At 38.4% G+C, this 25,557-nt stretch overlaps 1 protein-coding gene across 1 annotated transcript in view; it reads right to left on the bottom strand.

The window, feature by feature from the left end:
* Positions 1 to 25,557, bottom strand: part of HEATR1 (HEAT repeat containing 1) — a 184,475-nt gene that overhangs the window by 136,015 nt on the left and 22,903 nt on the right. The window contains exons 10-12 of the mRNA XM_053711938.1: positions 25,019 to 25,129; positions 23,215 to 23,332; positions 4,268 to 4,375 (exon numbers count right to left, since the gene is read on the bottom strand). Coding sequence (XP_053567913.1) covers positions 4,268 to 4,375; positions 23,215 to 23,332; positions 25,019 to 25,129 — 337 coding nt within the window. The remainder of the gene's footprint in view (positions 1 to 4,267; positions 4,376 to 23,214; positions 23,333 to 25,018; positions 25,130 to 25,557) is intronic.

Here is a 25,557-nt window from a genome sequence, read left to right as displayed (position 1 = left end):
CTGCTGCAGCCCTACCTAATTATGCGGAAGACAAGGGCCTGGTACAAAAAGGTTGCAATTTACCTAATGCAGATTGCAACCCACAACGCTTTTTTGTTGTTCAAAAAAGCAAACCCCAGAGTTAAAAATACTTTTTTACAGTTTCAGCTCCAGATTATTACGGGGATTTTGTACCATGATGCACCTGCTCCCCGGGCGGTGATGGGAGAGAGCAGAGTTGGGGCTACCCATTTTATTTTTAAAATCCCCCCTACTGCCACAAAGCAGAAACCACAAAAAAAATGCAGAGTCTGTACCAAGAGGGGGAAGAGAAGGGACACCATATATTACTGTCCTGATTGCCCTGGACAGCCTGCACTCTGCATTGGGGACTGCTTCAAGCGGTACCATACAATGGTCAATTTTAAAAAAAATAAATACATTTGCTGTTACATATATATATATATATATTTTTTTGGTTATGTTTACAGTTAGATGTTTTTTTGTTTTTTTTACTTTTACTGTGCCAGATTTTTACATTTCACTACTCTATTTTTTTCTAAAATTGGGCCTGTTTTTTTTTAACCAAAACCCCTGTCAAACCTATGCATGGGGGACATAGGTGTTCTCAGGGTGCCGTGCAGAAAACAACCTGAAGTATGTTTTTGTAATAACTTACAACAGTCTCTCCTAAATTATAGTCAAAAAGCAATGTGTCTGTAAAAATGAAAATTGAAAAATTACCACCATACACTTTCTCCAATTTTTTGGGCTAAAACGGTTGCTTCAAAGGCATCAAAGCACACCATATACAATACCTTGGGGTGTCAACATTTAAAAAATATACACTTTGAATGCAATAAATAAAAGTGGGGTATGCGATAGGCCCCAAACTAAAGATAGGCCTATCAGAAGAAATACTCTCATTTTTAATAACTAAAATCACAAGTCATAAAATTGTAACATAACCTTCCCAAAATCCTGGCAAACCTATGCATGGGGGGCATAGGTGTACTCAGGGTGCCTTGCAGAAAACAACCTGAAGTATTCTTTTGCAATAACTTACAACAATCTCTCCTAAATCATAGTCAAAAAGCAATGTGTCTGTAAAAATGAAAATTGAAAAATTACCACCATATACTTTCTCCAATTTTTTGGGCTAAAACGGTTGCTTCAAAGGCATCAAAGCACACCATATACAATACCTTGGGGTGTCAACATTTAAAAAATATACACTTTGAATGCAATAAATAAAAGTGGGGTATGTGATAGTCCCCAAACTAAAGATAGGCCTATCAGAAGAAATACTCTCATTTTTAATAACTAAAATCATGTAACATAACCTTCCCAAAATCCTGGCAAACCTATGCATGGGGGGCATAGGTGTACTCAGGGTGCCTTGCAGAAAACAACCTGAAGTATTCTTTTGCAATAACTTACAACAGTCTCTCCTAAATCATAGTAAAAAAAGCAATGTGTCTGTAACAATGAAAATTGAAAAATTACCACCATATACTTTCTCCAATTTTTTGGGCTAAAACGGTTGCATCAAAGTCATCAAACCACTCCATGTATAATACCTTGGGGGGTCAACTTTTTAAATATAATCACATTTATGGAAAAAAAATAAATTGGGGTATGTTAAAAGACCCCCAAAAAAGACAATAGGCAAAGAAAATATGTTAAATGTGAAAAAAAATCACAAACACATGTCAGACATTTGGCATTGCACCGCCCAAACAAGCCACCAAACCTATGCATAGGTGGTATCACTGAACTCAGGAGATGTTGGTGACCACATATTGGTGTCTTCTTTGGTAGTAACACATAACAGGAGCTGTGAATCCATGTCTAAAGTACAATGTATGTGAAAAATAACACAAAGAAATGAATGCCCAATAGTTTGACAAAGACTAGTGGTTGAATTAGTGTATGGAAAGTGTTAAAACACCTGCATTTGAAATACCCTAGGATGTCTACTTTTCAAAAATATATGGTTTTATGGGGGAAAATTACATTGGCCGGCTTCAGAAATGTCTTAAATAGAACATGGGTGCATGGGATGTGAAAATGGGAAGTGTAAAAAATGGAATGCGCTTCCTAAAAATAAGGCCTTCTAGCCCCCAGAGAACCCAACACACCTATACATGGGTGGTATCACTGTACTCAGGAGATGTTGTTGAACACATATTGAGGGTTTTTTTGGTAGTAACACATAACAGGAACTGAGAATCCATGCCTAAAGTACAATGTGTGTGAAAAATAACACAAAATAATGACTACCCAAAAGTTTGACAAAGACTGGTGGTTGAATTAGTGCATGGAAAGTGTTAAAATACAAGCATTTGAAATACCCTAGGGTGTCTACTTTTCAAAAATATATGGTTTGATGGGGGTAAATTCCATTGACCAGCTTCAGAAATGTCCCAAATAGGACATGGGTGCATGATGACCGATGTGAAAATTCCAAGTTGAAAAACTGGAATGGGCTTCCTAAAATTAAGGCCTTTTAGCCCCCAGAGAACCTGACACACCTATACATGGGTGGTATCACTGTACTCAGGAGATGTTGTTGAACACATATTGAGGGGTTTTTTGGTAGTAACACATAACAGGAACTGAGAATCCATGCCTAAAGTACAATGTGTGTGAAAAATAACACAAAATAATGACTACCCAAAAGTTTGACAAAGACTGGTGGTTGAATTAGTGCATGGAAAGTGTTAAAATACAAGCATTTGAAATACCCTAGGGTGTCTACTTTTCAAAAATATATGGTTTGATGGGGGTAAATTCCATTGACCAGCTTCAGAAATGTCCCAAATAGGACATGGGTGCATGATGACCGATGTGAAAATTCCAAGTTGAAAAACTCGAATGCGCTTCCTAAAATTAAGGCCTTTTAGCCCCCAGAGAACCCGACACACCTATACATGGGTGGTATCACTGTACTCAGGAGATGTTGTTGAACACATATTGAGGGTTTTTTTGGTAGTAACACATAACAGGAACTGAGAATCCATGCCTAAAGTACAATGTGTGTGAAAAATAACACAAAATAATGACTACCCAAAAGTTTGACAAAGACTGGTGGTTGAATTAGTGCATGGAAAGTGTTAAAATACAAGCATTTGAAATACCCTAGGGTGTCTACTTTTCAAAAATATATGGTTTGATGGGGGTAAATTCCATTGACCAGCTTCAGAAATGTCCCAAATAGGACATGGGTGCATGATGACCGATGTGAAAATTCCAAGTTGAAAAACTGGAATGCGCTCCCTAAAAATAAGAGCTTTTAGCCCCCCGAGAACCCGACACACCTATACATGGGTGGTATCACTGTACCCAGGAGATGCTGCTGAAGACATATGAGGGTGTTATTTGGCAGTAACCCTTAATATTATCAGTAAATGTATTCTTAAATTGCTATTTTGTCAAAAAATCTAATTATTTTTTTTTCCCCCCCAAACTTTGGCATAGATTGGTGGTAAAATGGTTGCATGAAAAAAGTCAAAATACCCCAAGTTTAATACCTTAGGTTGTCTTCTTTTAAAAAATATATACATTTGAAGGGTTATTCAGGGATTCATGACAGATATTGGTGTTACAATGTAACTATCGCCAATTTTGAAAAAACATGGTTTTGAAATAGCAAAGTGCTACTTGTACTTATTGCCCTATAACTTGCAAAAAAAGCAAAGAACATGTAAACATTGGGTATTTATAAACTCAGGACAAAATTTAGAAACTGTTTAGCATTGGTATTTTATGGTGGTTGTAGATGTGTAAGAGATTTTGGGGCTCAAAGTTAGAAAAAGTGCATTTTTTTTCATTTTTTCCTCATATTTTTTTTTTTTTTTTTTTATAGTAAATTATAAGATATGATGAAAATAATCATATCTTTAGAAAGTCCATTTAATGGCGAGAAAAACAGTATATAATATGTGTGGGTACAGTAAATGAGTAAGAGGAAAATTACAGTTAAACACAAACATCGCAGAAATGCAAAAATAGCCTTGGTCCCAGATGGTCAACAAATTGAAAAGTGGTCTGGTCACTAAGGGGTTAATTGAACGTTTTATAAAAGATTTCATTTTGAATATCATGTTACTTTAATCTATCTTTTTCATAATTTGTTCAAAAAAGCTCACTACTAATCTAAATTATTAGAAACAAAATATCACTTTTTTTATACTTTTTTACAATTCTGCACAATTCAAAAGATATATTTCAATGTTTCCTGATGCAATTTAGTACATACAGTAAATAGTATTTCAGGGAATCTTACCTTGGATGTGTTGATAATTTCCTTAAGGTGTTGCAGGGCTAGATGTCTCACGGCGGGCTGTGGGTGATTTAAGCTGAGCAGGAGGGAGGTGTCACAGTCTGCCAATAACTGCAAAAATGACATAAGACATGCACGTGCAGCTTTTAAATAAAAATAAGAAAATTATATATATCTTATTAATCTTTAAACTCAGACATTAAGCTCTAAATAGGCTCTTAGATCAAGGCATCCTGTGTTGCTAAAGGTTATTGAAATAGTATGCCGGGCTGTATAGCTTTCACAATCTATTAAATTAAGGTTAGGTACTGGACTGCAAAATATTACAAGGAAATGTGATCCAGCAATCTCTGATATCCAAAGGGTTAAAGGACATGAAACAAAATTATGATTTCATGGTTTAGACAGAGCATGCAATTTTAAGACACATTTCCACTTACTTCTAATTTGCTTTGTTCTCTATGTATCCTTTGTTTAAAAGCATACTTTCGGCTAGATTACGAGTTTTGAATTATGCGTGAAAAAGCAGCGTTATGGGTTAAAACGCTGCTTTTTCACTACCGCTGCTATTACGAGTCTTGACAAAAAAACTGTACCGCACACTTTTTTGCCGTAGAGCAAATTAACTTACGCAAGTTGCGTAAAGTCTTTTTTCAATGGGACTTCCATAGCGCCGATATTACAAGCTTTTTCTGGGAGGCCAAAAAGTGGGCGGTACAGCCTATACCGCAAGATTCGTAACGCAATCTAAAGTCAGTAGTTATGAGTTTTACGCTACAAAGCTGTAGCATAAAACTCATAACTAAAGTGCTAAAAAGTACACTAACACCCATAAACTACCTATTAAACCCTAAACTGAGGCCCTCCCGCATCGCAAACACTAAAATAAAATTATTAACCCCTAATCTGCCGCTCAGGACATCACCGCCACTATATTAAACATATTAACCCCTAAACCGCCGCAGTCCCGCCTCGCAAACACTAGTTAAATATTATTAACCCCTAATCTGCCGCCCCTAACATCGCCGCCACCTACCTACATTTATTAACCCCCAACGTTGCCACCACTATACTAAATTTATTAACCCCTAAACCTAAGTCTAACCGTAACCCCCTCTAGCTTAAATATAATTAAAATAAATCTAAATAAAACCTACTATCATTACCTAAATTATTCCTATTTAAAACTAAATACTTACCTATAAAATAAACCCTAAGCTAGCTACAATATAACTAAAAGTTACATTGTAGCTAGCATAGGGTTTATTTTTATTTTACAGGCAAGTTTGTATTTATTTTAACTAGGTAGAATAGTTACTAAATAGTTATCAACTATTTACTAACTATCTAGCTAAAATAAATACAAATTTACCTGTAAAATAAAACCTAACCTGTCTTACACTAACACCTAACCTTACACTACAATTAAATCAATTACCTAAATTACAAACAAAAAACAAACAAAAAAACACTAAAATTACACAAAATAAAAAAAAAATTATCAGATATTTAAACTAATTACACCTAATCTAATAGCCCTATCAAAAAAAAAAAAAAAAAACCTAGCCTAAACTACCAATAGCCCTTAAAAGGGCCTTTCGCGGGGCATTGCCCCAAAGAAATCAGCTCTTTTAAAAAAAAAAAAAATTACAAACAACCCCCAACAGTAAAACCCACCACCCACACAACCTACCCCCCAAATAAAATCTTAACTAAAAAAAAATCTAAGCTCCCCATTGCCCTGAAAAGGGCATTTGGATGGGCATTGCCCTTAAAAGGGAATTTAGCTCTTTTTCAGCCCAAACCCTAATCTAAAAATAAAACCCACCCAATAAACCCTTAAAAAAAAAAAAAAAAAAAAAAAAAAAACTAACACTAACCCTCGAAGATCCACTTACAGTTTTGAAGACCGGACATCAATCCTCAACGAAGCCGGGAGAAGTCTTCATCCAAGCCGGCAGAAGTGGTCCTCCAGACAGCATCTTCTATCGTCATTCATCCAGCTCGGAACGGCTCCATCCATCTTCAAGACATCCGGCGCGGAGCATCCTCTTCTTTCCACGGCGACTGAACAATGAAGGTTCCTTTAAGTGATGTCATCCAAGATGGCGTCCCTTGAATTCCGATTGGCTGATAGAATTCTATTAGCCAATCGGAATTAAAGGTGAAAAAATCCTATTGACTGATGCAATCAGCCAATAGGATTGAGCTTGCATTCTATTGGCTGTTCCAATCAGCCAATAGAATACGAGCTCAATCCTATTGGATCAGCCAATAGGATTGAAGCTCAATCCTATTGGCTGATTGCATCAGCCAATAGGATTTTTTCACCTTTAATTCCGATTGGCTAATAGAATTCTATCAGCCAATCGGAATTCAAGGGACGCCACCTTGGATGACATCACTTAAAGGATCAGTAAACACAGTAGATTTGCATAATTAACAAATGCATGATAACAAGACAATGCCATAGCACTTAGTCTGAACTTTACATGAGTAGTAGATTTTTTTCTAACACATTTCAAAGTTATGTATATTTCCACTCCCCCTGTACCATGTGACAGCCATCAGCCAATCACAAATGCATATACGTATATGCTGTGAATTCTTGCACATGCTCAGTAGGACCTGGTGACTCAAAAAGTGTAAATATAAAAGATTGTGCATATTTTTTTTAATGAACGTAAATTGGAAAGTTGTTTAAAATGACATGCTGTAGAGGATACCGGTGGGAGGAGCTCAGGTGTAAGGTCAGGTAGACACCTGCTCTGTATCTCCTAATGAGCTATTGGCAGCGGGAAAGCGTGCTGAACACCCCAGGCCTGGGGCGGCACTTGGCTACCGGCTCTTCAAAAGTGCTAAGATATCGCACTTAAGTCTGCAGTTTGGGTACATGGTCTGAAACTGTGACAAAGTATCAAAAGATGTAATTGTGTGTTACAGACTCTATTACTACTTTGATCCTGGGAAACAAAGAAGAAAAAAGGGGTGCAGTGTTACCTGAAAGGTTAAAAGCTCTCCTGGTAGAGCAACAGGACGATAAAGTTCAGAAACAGTACTACACCCCTTCTGTCTCCTAATCAGGATTGGAACACTAAGATACTCGCTAAATACTGAGAAACTTACCTGAGCAGCGGACGTGGTGTCCCCAGACACAAGGGCTGCTACGACGGAGCCTCTGTGGTTCACCCGGAGCATGCCGACCTGACCACTGATTCCTGGGACAAGGGTCCGTGACACCTGGTCAAACCGACCTGTTGGGGACCGTGCTTGGAGAGGTATTTCTGATCCTCAATTCGCCCCCTCTCTGCTTCTCTTTGCGGCTGGGCACCCTGTACGGCGGAGTGATATTCCTTTTGAATCTTCTGAGACGGCTCTCTGTATGATACAGTCGACCGCTGGGGGATACACAGTTTGGCTGGCGGGGACCGGAAGGGAAGCTCGCTGGTGGGATCCTCTGTCCGCTCCTGTGGAGCTTCTGAGCGGGATATCGTTATCTGAAAGTGCGGTGCTGACTTGCGCTGTAGGGGAACTACTTGAGAAGCGGCCTTAACCGGTGTTTGTTTGCCCGTTTTCGAGGAGGAGGGCTGGAAAACTAACCACAGTGTTCGTTTCACTTTCAACTTTTTCCTCTCCCCACCGAAGTTGCGTGGAGAGGTTCTGAATCAAGAAGTTCGGCTGAAGAGCCCTCACAGAACTTGAATCGCTGGAGACATTACTATACCCTTTAGGACCAGGGTCAGGTACTTTCTTTCTATACTCCGGAGCTATCTCACTTTCTCCATACTATAAAAGTGATGTCTGTTAGCTCTGGCTTGTGGGAACTTTGACCATTTATTCTGTGAAACTAAAACCACATATTAATATATTTGACCTGACAACTGAACAGTGTAACCTAGCTAATTTTACTAGCTGTTGAAAATCGACACAATTGTGTACACAATTATTGTTGCTCTTTAATTGCTTCTTTTTTTTTTTTTATGCCACTGTTTGCTTTTTTTTTCCTCTTATGCCTCTCTCTTCTTTACTCCTATGATAAAAAGATAATCTGCAATAAGAGTTTTAAATTGGTCTTGGAATAGAGAGAAAATGAGTTTTTCTTGATAAAAACAACAAAATAACAAGATAAATGTGTAAAATGAATATAATTAACATGTAATAGAGTTGCGAAATCTATTTTTGGCTCCGATTATATACTCTTTCTATTTTTAGCTTAGACTGCTTCCTCTGTCTAACAAGATATATATGTGTATATGGGTCTATATATATGTGTATATATATATATATATATATATATATATATAAGTCTGTGTATATATGTGTAATGTGGGTCTTATATATATAGGTCTATATATATATATATATATATATATAAAACATAATACTGTGTTTGAAAGAGGTTATTTCTTACTTGTGTATGACTACTATTGGTGAATGGACTGTAGCATTGTTTAAGATAGCACTGTTTAACAGTATAACATTACATAGATTAGAAGATACTCTAAATTTTCTTCTACAATATTTAAAACACCCAAGACAAGTAGAGTATCTTAGGGCGGATAGAAACTAAGGGGAAAAAAAAAAGAGAATATCTTTGCAAATCTGAAACTGAATAAAAAGTTGCTATTGACAATATAGAACTCACTTCACAAAATATTTAATTAATCACTTCTCTCACAGTCACTCCTGTCACTGAGGTTTTTCTTTTTTCCCCCTTTTTTTTTTTTTTTTTTCCTTTCTTCCTTTTTTTCACAATTATTATTGTATGGATAAATTTTGCACTACACATACTAAAACTCCCCCCTCCAATATGGCTGGGAGGCAAAGAGAAAAAAGAAATAATAAAACCACACCAGAAACCACAATAGACACTTGTCCCACTAGCACAAATGTGTCACAGACAAATGATTCTATAGACTTGCAAACCTTAGTTATAAATATCTCTGAAGCCCTTGCACCCAAATTCGACACTCTTAAAGTTGAAATAAAACATGACATACATGCACTAGCAACTGAAGTTCGTCAGTTTTCAAATAGATTAGCAGAGGCTGAACAAAGAATTTCTGATTTAGAAGACATTGCGATAGCCCATAACAGCAAGTTAGACACTATAAATTCTAATCTCACAAAAGTTCAGCTGAAACTGGAAGATATTGAGAATCGTGCTAGATGAAACAACTTTAGAGTTATTGGTATCCCTGAAGAAAAACAATATGAGGATCTTGACAAATTTTTAACAATAACACTGCCACATTTATTGCAAATTCCCCAATCACATCCACGGATAGTTATAGAGAGAGCGCACAGACTAGGAAGGCAAATGGCAGAGAATGGAAACTCCAGACCCAGACCAGTCATAGCTAAAGCCCTCAATTATCAGGATAAACTTTTATTATTGCAGTACTTTAAAAAAAATCAGCCTATATTTTTGGGTGGAGCTAAAATTATGCTCTTCCAGGATTTTTTTGCAGAAACTTCTGCCAAAAGAAGGGACCTGGCCCGTTATGTACTAAGCTAATAAATCAAGGTCATCGTACTACTATTATTTACCCAGCAAAGTTGAAAATAACAGTTAACAACAGTACGCATTTTTTTGAGTCAGCTAGAGAAGCAGAAACATTTATATCACAACAGTTTCCCCCAGAACAGGCTAAGGCTTTAACCTAGTAGGGATGAACTGGCATCTACTTATAGTATGACAACAGTAGTATAGATGGTTATGAGGCTCATGATATTCACACAAGGCCTAGACCACAGTTTTTATTTTCCCCAATTGTTTTTGTTTTGGGGTGTCTTGTCTTGTGTTTGTTTTTTTCCTTTTTTTTGTTTTTTCTTCCCCCTTTTTTTTTTTTTTTTTTTCTCTCTCTATCTTTTTAGCACATATGTGCTATCCCATCTTTTTTTTCTTGTTTTATGATGATAGATATGATAAATGGTTTTAAATTGGCCTCTTGGAATATTGGGTGTATTACATCACCCATCAAACGTAAAACAATAATAGCACAGTTGACAAAAATTCATACGGACATCGCTTTTTTGCAGGAAACCCACCTAAAAATGCAAGAGGTTCTTAAACTTAAATGTTCTTGGGTGAATGAAGTTCTTGCGTCGCCTAGCACTCAAAGAAAGGGAGGGGTAGCAATTTTACTACGTAAAAAGATAAAATACCAAGTCCTTCATACCAATTCAGATCCAGAGGGGAGGTTCTTAATGGTGAAAATCAAAATAGATAAAATATTATACACACTTTGTAATATATACGCTCCAAATTTCTTTAGTTTTCCTTTTTGGGAAAAACTTCAAGCTAATCTACTGTCCTATACAGAAGGCTTTTTGATATTGGGAGGGGACTTCAACATGGCACCGCAATACCTCTTAGATAGGTTAAGGCACAAGAACTCCTCTCTCAGAACCAAAAGGGACAGCTTAGAAGCCAAAATGTTTCTCAAGCTCATTCAGAGTCTCCGAGTTAGAGATATATGGAGGTTACATAACCCAGAGTCCAGGGATTTTACTTGCCTCTCCAAGGCGCACAAGTCACTGTCAAGAATTGACTTGTTTCTTATAGATGAAAGGTTATGTAAAGTGGAATTGGATGCTAAAATTTAAGAGTTTTATCCTAGTAACCCTACCCCAAGATACTCCAGATTTTTTTTCCCCAATTATCTCGCCTCTGATCTTAAATGTAAAAATTGGCTAAATACCAAGTTTCAGGAATACTCTTCCTTTAATAAAGAATATATTAATCGTCCCATGATTTTTTGGGAAGCCGCTAAGGCAGTATTGAGAGGAGAAATCTTAGCCTATACTATAAGTAGGACAAAAAAACTCAAGCTCAGGGAAAGGGAAATTATGAAATTTATTTCTAACTCTTATAACTCTTATCTACTAGAAAAAACACCTGGAAACTGGGCACGATATACTCAAGCGTTAAAGGAGAGAGATTCCTTTCTATTACTTAAGACTTCACAGAAAGATCTGAAATTCCAAGCTAAACTATATAGACATGGAAGTAAAACAGGAAAACTCCTTGCAAAGTTAGTAAAAGAGATAAGAGCTCGTCAGTGATTGATTCACTACAGGGAGAGGATAGGACAATAACAACTTCAGAAGATCTAATTCTGTCTTTTGCAGAATATTACCAGGACATATATTCTTTGAAAGCCTCAAATGTACAGTCACGGGAATCTTTTTGGGATAAAATTGTACATAACATGGTACCGGCAGATTTAGTTGAAACTCTTAATCTTCCCATAACTGAGCTTGAGAAATCAAGAGCAATTCTAGGTCTTTCTTTAAATAAAGCCTCGGGTCCTGATGGTCTGCCTAATGAATTTTATAAAATACTCTCCACATCAATATCACCATATCTACTTTCATTATATAATGACATTTACATAAAAAGGCAATATTCCTCCACCCAGTTTTTCTGCATCATTTACAACTCTAATTCTCAAACAAGGGAAGGAGCCCGATAGAAAGGAATCATATAGACCTATAGCATTACTAAATGCGGATTATAAAATAATGTCCTCTATTATAGCAGCTAGGCTCCAACTACTTCTCCCTAATATTATACATAAAGATCAGGCAGGGTTTATGTCTAAACGAAATTCGTCAGCAAAGATTAGGGAACTCTTTTTAACCATAGACTATTTTAATAAAAAGAGGGAGATGGAGGGGGAGGGGGAGACCCCTGACGCTGCAATCATTGCGATTGATGCTGAGAAAGCATTTGACTCTGTTCATTTTGATCATTTGCTACACTCTCTTCAACAATTTGGTTTACAAGGTAATTTTTTTTAATTTTATTGATAATCTATATAAAACAGCTTCTACTAGGATATTAGTTAATGGCTTAATCTCCTCAAATATCTTTCTTAAGAGAGGTACTCGCCAGGGGTGTCCTCTCTCTCCCCTCCTCTTCAATATTTCAATTGAGCCTTTTGCCATATATGTTAGACAACATCTTGATGGCATTAAGATTGGTGAGAAAGAGATGAAATTAGCATTATATGCTGATGATATTTTAATATATACGTCTAAAACATCCACTAATGTCCCCAAATTAATATCAATCATTGAACAATTTGGGGCTTTCTCTGGCTACAGAGTGAATACGTCGAAATCTGAATTACTCTAGATTAAACAATCCAAGGACTCTATGGGTAACATTCCATTTAAAATAGTGACTGGTTCCGTTAGATATCTAGGTATTATGATTTCCTCCAATCCAGATATGTGGTATAACCCCTGGTATTGAATAAAATTAAAGAAAATCTGAAAAATTGGCAAAACCTTCCTCTTTCCCTGTCCGGTCGTATTGCCCTATACAAAATGGTCTGCCTTCCGAAGATACTATATATCTTACAAAATACCCCTTTGATCCTTAAAGGTAAAGATGTCTTAATATTCAACACTGCATTGAGAAAATTTATTTGGCAAAATAAAAAGCCCAGAATTTCGCTAATTAAATTGTCTCTTCCTAGAGAGTATGCGGGGCTAGCCTTGCCAGATATTAAACTTTATAACTATGCCTTCTTGACCCGTCTGATCTTGGATTGGATGTCAGAGAGAGACTATGTTACTAATAATGAACTGGAAAAAAATATATTATATCCATATACCCCTTTAGCTGTAATTCACTGCACTAGGAACTCTCTACCGAAAGAGGTGAAAAAAATGAAAACGATGTTTAACCCTTTACAAGCTTGGTGGAGAGTGTGTAAACTCCTTAATCTTGAACAAGGAGTGTCTAAATATATGCCAATAGTAGGCAATTCTCAATTTCAAGCGGGTCTTTATTTGTCCCCTTTCCAGAGATGGGAGGCTCTAGGCCTGGGGAAAATTTTTCAATTGTTAGATTTTGAAAGGAAGTGTATAAAAACTTTTGGTTCTCAGAGAGGAGTTCAAACTGTCCCATAAAGAGTTCTTCGCCTATCTACAAGTAAGGCACTTTGCCCTAAATTTAGTTAATAAGTTTGGTTGGACTTGGTCATTTGGGAATATAGAGAAATGGCTAATGTTAGCCAAAAATGGCTTAATGTCAATCTCCCCCATTTACCTAGACCTAAGCTCTTTAAAAGGCAGTTCAAATTTGGAAAAATATCTGATAACTGGGCGGTGGCTTTATCGCAAAATTTGGGGGACATTAGATTAATCCAGTCTTCACTATCTGAGGTCTCGAGAATTACTCTCTCTTCCTCTTGGAGAGAATCGCATATAAAATTATTACTTATGACCTTTTTTACCCCTGAAAAAGCTGTGCGGTGCAGGAACTCTGAGTTCAACTCATGCCCTAGATGTTCTCTACCATCGGCCAACCTTGTACACATGTTTTGGAATTGTCCAAATATTCAACAGTTTTGGCTGAAGGTACAATATTGGCTCAAGACATTAGGAATTTCCCCTTTGACTCTTTTGCCAGTACATATTGTTTTCCTTTGGAAAGAACCGGAGGATCGACAAGTAAATACTAAAATAGTTAACTTAGCTATTTTAGCAGCAAGATACTTAATTCTTAAAAAATGGAAAACTAGGGCAACCCCCAGTATCCAAGAGGTTAAAAACTGCCTTAAAAAACAGTGCATTCTTGAACAGATAGACACTGATCTGGAAGATGAAAAGGACGTCATTTCATTTTTCAGAAAGTGGTCTGTTTTTATTAAATCTTTTCCTTTGAAAGAAATTGACAGTTTAATTTACCCATTTAGAAATACTGAATTAGTTTTGCTTGGCCTATGGTAATAACTTACCTTTTCTTACGAATTGCTTTCCCCCCTCCCCTTTTTTTTTTTTTTCCTTCGTTTGTATTGTTTAGTTTTGTTGTGTTTTGTTTTGTTGAGTTCTGTCCTTGTTGTGTTGAGCTGTGTCCTTGTCTCGTCAGGGGGGGGGGGAAGAAAGAAAATGGAAAAATGTTTCTCAACAGTAAAAGATGAAGATGGAGGAATATTAGATTGAAATCATATGATAAGATTAATAGAGGTTGAAAGACCTTAAAAAACATAAAAGGGTTTTTTTTTTGTTTTTTTTTCTTCTTTCTTTTGTTTATCATTATTATGGGCATAACATTATACGGAATGAGTATTATTGTTTGGTTTCTAATCATTTGTATTGCCCTCTTTCCATGTTTTTTCCTCTGAAATTGTATGAAATCTTATAAATCTGTTGAAATACAATAATAAAGATGAAATTATAAAAAAAAAAAAAAAAAAAAAAAAAAAAAAGACATGCTGTATTTGAATCATGAAAGTTTAATTTGACCTGCGTGTCCCTTTAAAGGAACCTTCATTCTTCAGTCACTGTGGAAAGAAGAGGATGCTCCGGCGCCGGATGTCTTGAAAATGGAGCCGCTCCGCGCCGGATGGTTGAAGCTAGAAGATGCCGTCTGGATGAAGACTTCTGCCGGCTTGGATGAAGACTTCTCCTGGCTTCGTTGAGGATGGATGTCCGTAAACTGTAAGTGGATCTTCGGGGGTTAGTGTTGTTTTTTTTTTTTTTTAAGGGTTTATTGGGTGGGTTTTATTTTTAGATTAGGGTTTGGGCTGAAAAAGAGCTAAATGTCCCTTTTTTTTGTTGGGGGGGGGGTTATTTTGATAGGGCTATTAGATTAGGTGTAATTAGTTTAAATATCTGACCATTTATTTTTTTAATTTTGTGTAATTTAGTGGTTTTTTTGTAATTTGGGTAATTGTATTTAATTTAGGTAATTGATTTAATTGTAGTGTAAGGTTAGGTGTTAGTGTAAGACAGGTTAGGTTTTATTTTACAGGTAAATTTGTATTTATTTTAGCTAGGTAGTTAGTAAATAGTTGATAACTATTTACTAACTATTCTACCTAGTTAAAATAAATACAAACTTGCCTGTAAAATAAAAATAAACCCTAAGCTAGCTACAATGTAATTATTAGTTATATTGTAGCTAGCTTAGGGTTTATTTTATAGGTAAGTATTAAGCTTTAAATATGAATTATTTAGGTAATGATATTAAGTTTTATTTAGATTTATTTTAATTATATTTAAGTTAGGGGGTGTAAGGGTTAGACTTAGGTTTAGGGGTTAATAAATTTAGTATAGTGGCGGCGACATTGGGGGCAGCAGATTAGGGGTTAATAAATGTAGGTAAGGTGGTGGCGATGTTAGGTGTGGCAGATTAGGGGATAATATTTAACTAGTGTTTGCGAGGCGGGAGTGTGGCAGTTTAGGGGTTAATATGTTTATTATAGTGGCACGTAAAACCAGCTCACCCCGGTTTTCAGCAGCGCTGGTATTGGAGTGCGGTATGGAGCACAATTTTGCTCTACGCTCACATTTTGCCTGCTAACACCGGGTTTTTATAAACCTGTAATACCAGCACTGTAGGGAAGTGAGCGGTAACAATAACTTGCAAGTTAGTACCGCACCCTTCATAACGCAAAACTCGTAATCTAGCCGTTTGATAGGCTCAGGAGCAGAAATGCACTACTTGGAGTTAGTCGGTGACTGGTGGCTATGCACATATGCCACATCATTGGCACACCAGGTGTGCATTGCCACTCTTGTGTTGGCTTTAACTATGTGTTTAATTAATTTGCAGCAGTTAAACATAGTTATATGCAAGCAACAGGAAAATAATCAAATACTCAAACATATTAGAGCATTTTCTTTGATGCACTTCTATAGTAGTTTGTTCCCCTACCTCAGCAGCAATGTCACTTGCAACATCCTTGTATCGAGAATACTGCTGTAGCCACAGGTACACATAGGATGCTATACACTGATCAGCCACAACATTAAAACCACTGACAGGTGAAGTGAATAACATTGACTATCATCACAATGGCACCTGTCAAATGGTGGGATATATAAGGAAGCAAGTGAACAGTCAGTTTTTGAATTTCATGTGTTGGAAACAGTAAGAATGGGCAAGCGAAAAGATCTGAGTGACTTTGACAAGGGCCAAATAGTGATGGCTGAGTCAGAGCATCTCCAAAATGGCAAGTCTTGTGGGGTGTTCCCGGTATGCAGTGGTTAGCACCTACCAAAAGTAGTGCAAGGGAAGGACAACCAGTGAACCGGCATCAGGGTCAATGGCGCCCAAGGATGTTTGAGGAACATGACAGAGTTCAAGCTGTTGCCTTGGCTTACAAATTCCCGAGATCTCAATCCGATCTTTGGAGGCCCCGTCTTGCAACTTGCAGGACTTTAAGGATCTACTGCTAATGTCTTGGTCGCAGATATCACAGGGCACATTCAGAGGTCTTGCAGAGTCCATGCCTCGACGCATCAGAGGTATCAGAGGTGTTTGGCAGCACAAGGGGAACCTACACAATATTAGGCAGGTGGCTTTAATGTTGTGGCTCCATCAGTGTATTTTGGCTGCTGCGATATTTCCACAGAGTCACATTTCTCGTAATCCAAAGAAACCAACTAATTTTCCAGAACACTTAACCAGCACATTTCCTGACTGGTTTCTAAATAGGATTTTACAACCGTGTTTGAAGAGCCAAAAGTCAAATTTTCATTTTAAAAAATACAATTTGGTTCTATTATCAAATGTAATAAATGTAGCCACCAATCAGCAAGCGCTATCCATGGTCCTGAACCAAAAATGAGCCGGCTCGTAAGCTTACATTCCTGATTTTTCAAATAAAGATACCAATAAAATGAAGTAAAAATGATAATAGGAGTAAAGTAGAAAGTTGCTTAAAATTGCATGCTCTATCTGAATCATGAAAGAAAAAAATTTGGGTTTCATATCCCTTTAAGGAGGGCTGTAGTTACAGGCGGAATAATAGCATAGTGAGAAGTAGTTGTTCTCAGCATTTTAAATGGACAGTAAAGTGAAAGTTAAAACTTATGATTTATATAGCGAATGCAATTTATAACTATTTAAATAACAGAATTTATGTTTACCTGATAAATTACTTTCTCCAACGGTGTGTCCGGTCCACGGCGTCATCCTTACTTGTGGGATATTCTCTTCCCCAACAGGAAATGGCAAAGAGCCCAGCAAAGCTGGTCACATGATCCCTCCTAGGCTCCGCCTACCCCAGTCATTCGACCGACGTTAAGGAGGAATATTTGCATAGGAGAAACCATATGGTACCGTGGTGACTGTAGTTAAAGAAAATAAATTATCAGACCTGATTAAAAAACCAGGGCGGGCCGTGGACCGGACACACCGTTGGAGAAAGTAATTTATCAGGTAAACATAAATTCTGTTTTCTCCAACATAGGTGTGTCCGGTCCACGGCGTCATCCTTACTTGTGGGAACCAATACCAAAGCTTTAGGACACGGATGAAGGGAGGGAGCAAATCAGGTCACCTAAATGGAAGGCACCACGGCTTGCAAAACCTTTCTCCCAAAAATAGCCTCAGAAGAAGCAAAAGTATCAAACTTGTAAAATTTGGTAAAAGTGTGCAGTGAAGACCAAGTCGCTGCCCTACATATCTGATCAACAGAAGCCTCGTTCTTGAAGGCCCATGTGGAAGCCACAGCCCTAGTGGAATGAGCTGTGATTCTTTCGGGAGGCTGCCGTCCGGCAGTCTCGTAAGCCAATCTGATGATGCTTTTAATCCAAAAAGAGAGAGAGGTAGAAGTTGCTTTTTGACCTCTCCTTTTACCGGAATAAACAACAAACAAGGAAGATGTTTGTCTAAAATCCTTTGTAGCATCTAAATAGAATTTTAGAGCGCGAACAACATCCAAATTGTGCAACAAACGTTCCTTCTTTGAAACTGGTTTCGGACACAGAGAAGGTACGATAATCTCCTGGTTAATGTTTTTGTTAGAAACAACTTTTGGAAGAAAACCAGGTTTAGTACGTAAAACCACCTTATCTGCATGGAACACCAGATAAGGAGGAGAACACTGCAGAGCAGATAATTCTGAAACTCTTCTGGCAGAAGAAATTGCAACTAAAAACAAAACTTTCCAAGATAATAATTTAATATCAACGGAATGCAAGGGTTCAAACGGAACCCCCTGAAGAACTGAAAGAACTAAATTGAGACTCCAAGGAGGAGTCAAAGGTTTGTAAACAGGCTTAATTCTAACCAGAGCCTGAACAAAAGCTTGAACATCTGGCACAGCAGCCAGTTTTTTGTGAAGTAACACCGACAAGGCAGAAATCTGTCCCTTCAGGGAACTTGCAGATAATCCTTTTTCCAATCCTTCTTGAAGGAAGGATAGGATCCTAGGAATCTTAACCTTGTCCCAAGGGAATCCTTTAGATTCACACCAACAGATATATTTTTTCCAAATTTTGTGGTAAATCTTTCTAGTTACAGGCTTTCTGGCCTGAATAAGAGTATCGATAACAGAATCTGAGAACCCTCGCTTCGATAAAATCAAGCGTTCAATCTCCAAGCAGTCAGCTGGAGTGAAACCAGATTCGGATGTTCGAACGGACCCTGAACAAGAAGGTCTCGTCTCAAAGGTAGCTTCCAAGGTGGAGCCGATGACATATTCACCAGATCTGCATACCAAGTCCTGCGTGGCCACGCAGGAGCTATCAAGATCACCGACGCCCTCTCCTGATTGATCCTGGCTACCAGCCTGGGGATGAGAGGAAAGGGCGGGAACACATAAGCTAGTTTGAAGGTCCAAGGTGCTACTAGTGCATCCACTAGAGCCGCCTTGGGATCCCTGGATCTGGACCCGTAGCAAGGAACTTTGAAGTTCTGACGAGAGGCCATCAGATCCATGTCTGGAATGCCCCACAGCTGAGTGACTTGGGCAAAGATTTCCGGATGGAGTTCCCACTCCCCCGGATGCAATGTCTGACGACTCAGAAAATCCGCTTCCCAATTTTCCACTCCTGGGATGTGGATAGCAGACAGGTGGCAGGAGTGAGACTCCGCCCATAGAATGATTTTGGTCACTTCTTCCATCGCTAGGGAACTCCTTGTTCCCCCCTGATGGTTGATGTACGCAACAGTTGTCATGTTGTCTGATTGAAACCGTATGAACTTGGCCCTCGCTAGCTGAGGCCAAGCCTTGAGAGCATTGAATATCGCTCTCAGTTCCAGAATATTTATCGGTAGAAGAGATTCTTCCCGAGACCAAAGACCCTGAGCTTTCAGGGATCCCCAGACCGCGCCCCAGCCCATCAGACTGGCGTCGGTCGTGACAATGACCCACTCTGGTCTGCGGAATGTCATCCCTTGTGACAGGTTGTCCAGGGACAGCCACCAACGGAGTGAGTCTCTGGTCCTCTGATTTACTTGTATCTTCGGAGACAAGTCTGTATAGTCCCCATTCCACTGACTGAGCATGCACAGTTGTAATGGTCTTAGATGAATGCGCGCAAAAGGAACTATGTCCATTGCCGCTACCATCAACCCGATCACTTCCATGCACTGAGCTATGGAAGGAAGAGGAACGGAATGAAGTATCCGACAAGAGTCTAGAAGTTTTGTTTTTCTGGCCTCTGTTAGAAAAATCCTCATTTCTAAGGAGTCTATAATTGTTCCCAAGAAGGGAACCCTTGTTGACGGGGATAGAGAACTCTTTTCCACGTTCACTTTCCATCCGTGAGATCTGAGAAAGGCCAGGACGATGTCCGTGTGAGCCTTTGCTTGAGGAAGGGACGACGCCTGAATCAGAATGTCGTCCAAGTAAGGTACTACAGCAATGCCCCTTGGTCTTAGCACAGCTAGAAGGGACCCTAGTACCTTTGTGAAAATCCTTGGAGCAGTGGCTAATCCGAAAGGAAGCGCCACGAACTGGTAATGTTTGTCCAGGAATGCGAACCTTAGGAACCGATGATGTTCCTTGTGGATAGGAATATGTAGATACGCATCCTTTAAATCCACCGTGGTCATGAATTGACCTTCCTGGATGGAAGGAAGAATAGTTCGAATGGTTTCCATCTTGAACGATGGAACCTAGAGAAACTTGTTTAAGATCTTGAGATCTAAGATTGGTCTGAACGTTCCCTCTTTTTTGGGAACTATGAACAGATTGGAGTAGAACCCCATCCCTTGTTCTCTTAATGGAACAGGATGAATCACTCCCATTTTTAACAGGTCTTCTACACAATGTAAGAATGCCTGTCTTTTTATGTGGTCTGAAGACAACTGAGACCTGTGGAACCTCCCCCTTGGGGGAAGTCCCTTGAATTCCAGAAGATAACCTTGGGAGACTATTTCTAGCGCCCAAGGATCCAGAACATCTCTTGCCCAAGCCTGAGCGAAGAGAGAGAGTCTGCCCCCCACCAGATCCGGTCCCGGATCGGGGGCCAACATTTCATGCAGTCTTGGTAGCAGTGGCAGGTTTCTTGGCCTGCTTTCCTTTGTTCCAGCCTTGCATTGGTCTCCAAGCTGGCTTGGCTTGAGAAGTATTACCCTCTTGCTTAGAGGACGTAGCACCTTGGGCTGGTCCGTTTCTACGAAAGGGACGAAAATTAGGTTTATTTTTTGCCTTGAAAGGCCGATCCTGAGGAAGGGCGTGGCCCTTACCCCCAGTGATATCAGAGATAATCTCTTTCAAGTCAGGGCCAAACAGCGTTTTCCCCTTGAAAGGAATGTTAAGTAGCTTGTTCTTGGAAGACGCATCAGCCGACCAAGATTTCAACCAAAGCGCTCTGCGCGCCACAATAGCAAACCCAGAATTCTTAGCCGCTAACAATTGGTTGTAGAAGGTAACCCTGCTGCACAAACATCTTTTTAAGCAAACCTTCTAATTTTTTATCCATAGGATCTTTGAAAGCACAACTATCCTCTATGGGTATAGTGGTGCGTTTGTTTAAAGTGGAAACCGCTCCCTCGACCTTGGGGACTGTCTGCCATAAGTCCTTTCTGGGGTCGACCATAGGAAACAATTTTTTAAATATGGGGGGAGGGACGAAAGGAATACCTGGCCTCTCCCATTCTTTATTAACAATGTCCGCCACCCGCTTGGGTATAGGAAAAGCTTCTGGGAGCCCCGGCACCTCTAGGAACTTGTCCATTTTACATAGTTTCTCTGGGATGACCAACTTGTCACAATCATCCAGAGTGGATAATACCTCCTTAAGCAGAATGCGGAGATGTTCCAACTTAAATTTAAATGCAATCACATCAGGTTCAGCCTGTTGAGAAATGTTCCCTGAATCAGTAATTTCTCCCTCAGACAAAACCTCCCTGGCCCCATCAGACTGGGTTAGGGGCCCTTCAGAGATATTAATATCAGCGTCGTCATGCTCTTCAGTATCTAAAACAGAGCAGCCGCGCTTACGCTGACAAGTGTTTATTTTGGCTAAAATGTTTTTGACAGAATTATCCATTACAGCCGTTAATTGTTGCATAGTAAGGAGTATTGGCGCGCTAGATGTACTAGGGGCCTCCTGAGTGGGCAAGACTCGTGTAGACGAAGGAGGGAATGATGCAGTACCATGCTTACTCCCCTCACTTGAGGAATCATCTTGGGCATCATTGTCATTATCACATAAATCACATTTATTTAAATGAATAGGAATTCTGGCTTCCCCACATTCAGAACACAGTCTATCTGGTAGTTCAGACATGTTAAACAGGCATAAACTTGATAACAAGTACAAAAACGTTTTAAAATAAAACCGTTACTGTCACTTTAAATTTTAAACTGAACACACTTTATTACTGCAATTGCAAAAACACATGAAGGAATTGTTCAAAATTTATCAAATTTTCACCACAGTGTCTTAAAGCCTTAAAAGTATTGCACACCAAATTTGGAAGCTTTAACCCTTAAAATAACGGAACCGGAGCCGTTTTAAACTTTAACCCCTTTACAGTCCCTGGTATCTGCTTTGCTGAGACCCAACCAAGCCCAAAGGGGAATACGATACCAAATGACGCCTTCAGAAAGTCTTTTCTAAGTATCAGAGCTCCTCTCACATGCGACTGCATGCCATGCCTCTCAAAAACAAGTGCGCCACACCGGCGCGAAAATGAGGCTCTGCTTATGCTTTGGGAAAGCCCCTAAGGAATAAGGTGTCTAATACAGTGCCTGCCGATATTATTATATCAAAATACCCAGATAAAATGATTCCTCAAGGCTAAATATGTGTTAATAATGAATCGATTTAGCCCAGAAAAAGTCTACAGTCTTAATAAGCCCTTGTGAAGCCCTTATTTACGATCGTAATAAACATGGCTTACCGGATCCCATAGGGAAAATGACAGCTTCCAGCATTACATCGTCTTGTTAGAATGTGTCATACCTCAAGCAGCAAGAGACTGCACACTGTTCCCCCAACTGAAGTTAATTGCTCTCAACAGTCCTGTGTGGAACAGCCATGGATTTTAGTTACGGTTGCTAAAATCATTTTCCTCATACAAACAGAAATCTTCATCTCTTTTCTGTTTCTGAGTAAATAGTACATACCAGCACTATTTCAAAATAACAAACTCTTGATTGAATAATAAAAAACTACAGTTAAACACTAAAAAACTCTAAGCCATCTCCGTGGAGATGTTGCCTGTACAACGGCAAAGAGAATGACTGGGGTAGGCGGAGCCTAGGAGGGATCATGTGACCAGCTTTGCTGGGCTCTTTGCCATTTCCTGTTGGGGAAGAGAATATCCCACAAGTAAGGATGACGCCGTGGACCGGACACACCTATGTTGGAGAAATCTAATTTTCTTCATTCTCTTAGTATCCTTTGTCAAAATCCTAGGTAAACTGAGTAGCAGCAATGCACTAATGGGAGATAGTGGCTGATTGGTGGTTGCACAAATATGCCTCTTATCATTGAGTCACCCAATGTGTTCATCTTGCTCCCGGTAGGTTATCTCTGCTCCGTCAACAAAGAATACCAAGTGAATGAAGCAAAAATGACTATAGAAGTAAATTGGAAAGTTGTTTCAAATTGAATCACAAAAGAAAAATGTTGGGTGTCATGTCCCTTTAAATGTGTTTTCTCTTTTTGAGTGTTTCTATGTACTAAACAAATATGCCTCATATGTACTCGATATAGATTTAGAAGTTGGAAAAGTGAACTACCTCATATTTTCCTCCACTAGTGGAGAGAGAAATAAATTGATGAAACAATTCCTGCTTCTCCTCATCTGCAACATCTTTCAAATGTTCTTCCAGCACTTTGTCTAACGCTTCTGGGTATCTGCAGAAAAGCAATTAAGACAGAAAAAATAGTGAGTTTTGAATTCAGTTAATTAAAGAATAGCAGCTTTAAATTAGCAGTGACATTGTAAATAAAAAATGAGCACACTTAAAAGGCACATTAAATAAATGCTACATTCAATGATGTATTCAAAGCTAAGATTATTCATAGACTAATATGTAGATGTATTTTTTCCAATTATATTATGTTTTTTAAAATATTGAAGAAATAAGAGGAAAGTTTTAGAATCGATAAAGTAATGGGAAGTTATAAATGAGTCACTACAGTGTGCAACAAAGGCCGTGTGGGAGAATGCGAGGTCTGGAGTCTGCTCTTCTAATTCTTACAGGAATTCTAAAGACCACAAGGAGACTAGAATAAATGCTGAAAGTAAATGCAAAGTAGACATGAGCATTCGTCACGTTCATTTAGCATCGAGCCAATTATGGCCGCTGCCAAGAGCATTCGGCTCTTTTCGGAACCAGATTTCTTTTTGTGAAAGTGCAACACACAAATATCGGTGCAAATCAAGATCTCTGTGTGTTGTACAATCATTGGACAAATGCAGATCGATTGATCTATCTCTGGCATTATGAAGTAGCAGGGTGGCAGAAGTGGAATACTTTGCTATAACATTTTCAGTTATTTATAACTATTACTTAACCTATCCAAAGCACAAATGAATTGCAAAATTTAAAAAAATCATTCAATGATAGCTTGAGCAAAAATGTTGGAATAATGTAATTATTAGCGAATTGCAGTTTAATAATAAAATCCGCTGGTGTGTCCCATTAACACCTCCACTAAGCCTTTTTCACACCCCTGTACTAAGCCAACTTTAGCCTTTTTTTGCTGTGTACATTTTAACACTATTAGAAGACATATTTCAGTGACTAACCCACACAAATTAAATATTGTATTTTTTAGCAGGCCCAGCAGATTCGGAATATACCATTATTATTTTTATACTTCATGGCATGTGAGATAGCTGCGGCAAAAAATTATAATTTTTGTTAAGATTTTAGTAAATAATATTAAAAAAGTTTGGTGCTGCTAATGTGGGTGGCCAAATGTGACATAGGGGCTTATACAGACTTTTGGGTTTATATAAAATAGAGGTGGTGTCTGAGCCAGTAAAGAAATAAAAGAATTGTTTATTCTTGCAAGGCGACCACTGTTAATACAGTGATCACCTGACTATACAGATAATATTAATAGATTTAAGAAAATTACTTGTATACTATTAAACAAACTTTATACAGCAGATTCTTTTTTATTGAGCCTATAAAGTCACATTCCTCAGCAAAACCCTATGTGTTGTGTTTCTACATTTAAAAAGAGGGGTTTGAACAACCTCTCCGCCATCCAGTGCACTTTACTGACTGGTTCGGTCTCGTCTGTGATGTCACCACACGTTCATGGTAACATCACCAGCACTCCCATGAAGCCTTGGGAGTGCCACCACCTGTACCATCACCAATTATGGTCTGCTGTGTGGGGGAAATCACCAACAGCAGCATCAGAACGGTGACCAATTCATGACAAGAATAGGTCAGGTTGCCTTGCACACAAGCAGAGACTTGCATGACAACCAGATCATGTGCATGGAAGTCGTTAAATAGGTCCTGGAAAGAACAGAGTGGGTGTCTTTTTTTTTTAACTGTAATAATGATTTGTCATACTTACTTGTTTTCTAAAAGCCTGATTAGCGGAAGGAGATTCTTTCCCAGCTCAGACATTCTGTGTTCATAAGCCTCATGTGTCTCTCCATAGGAGAGAAATTCCTTCAGAAACGTGCTACACAGATAAACAGAATACAATTAAAAGCTTACAAAAGTGAACACACAATAGACAGAATATGGAGGAAAGTAGAAAATCAGAAGCAAATACATTATCTAAAGGAACGCAAATAACTATGTACATTCACTTTAAATATCATATAAGCAACTATGAAGAATGAACAGAATGTATATTTCAACCACATTCTGAATGCATTAAAAATGTGTATATACTTATACATCTAGCCTAAATAATTAACTATATGACAGATTAATTTTATAACTTTATAAGTTGATTAAATATTGAAGAAATAAGTATAAAGTTTAATTCTCCATAACGTAATGCATGGCACTGTGCTAGAATGTGAATGTCCATAGATTTAAACGCCTATGGTCTTACCTATTCTGTGAAGGCCAGTTAAAGGGGTATGTTACCTAAATGATGAA

Source organism: Bombina bombina, chromosome 4 (genome assembly GCF_027579735.1).
Source record: "Bombina bombina isolate aBomBom1 chromosome 4, aBomBom1.pri, whole genome shotgun sequence".
NCBI lineage: Eukaryota > Metazoa > Chordata > Amphibia > Anura > Bombinatoridae > Bombina > Bombina bombina.
This window is presented reverse-complemented; position numbering and strand designations above follow the sequence as displayed.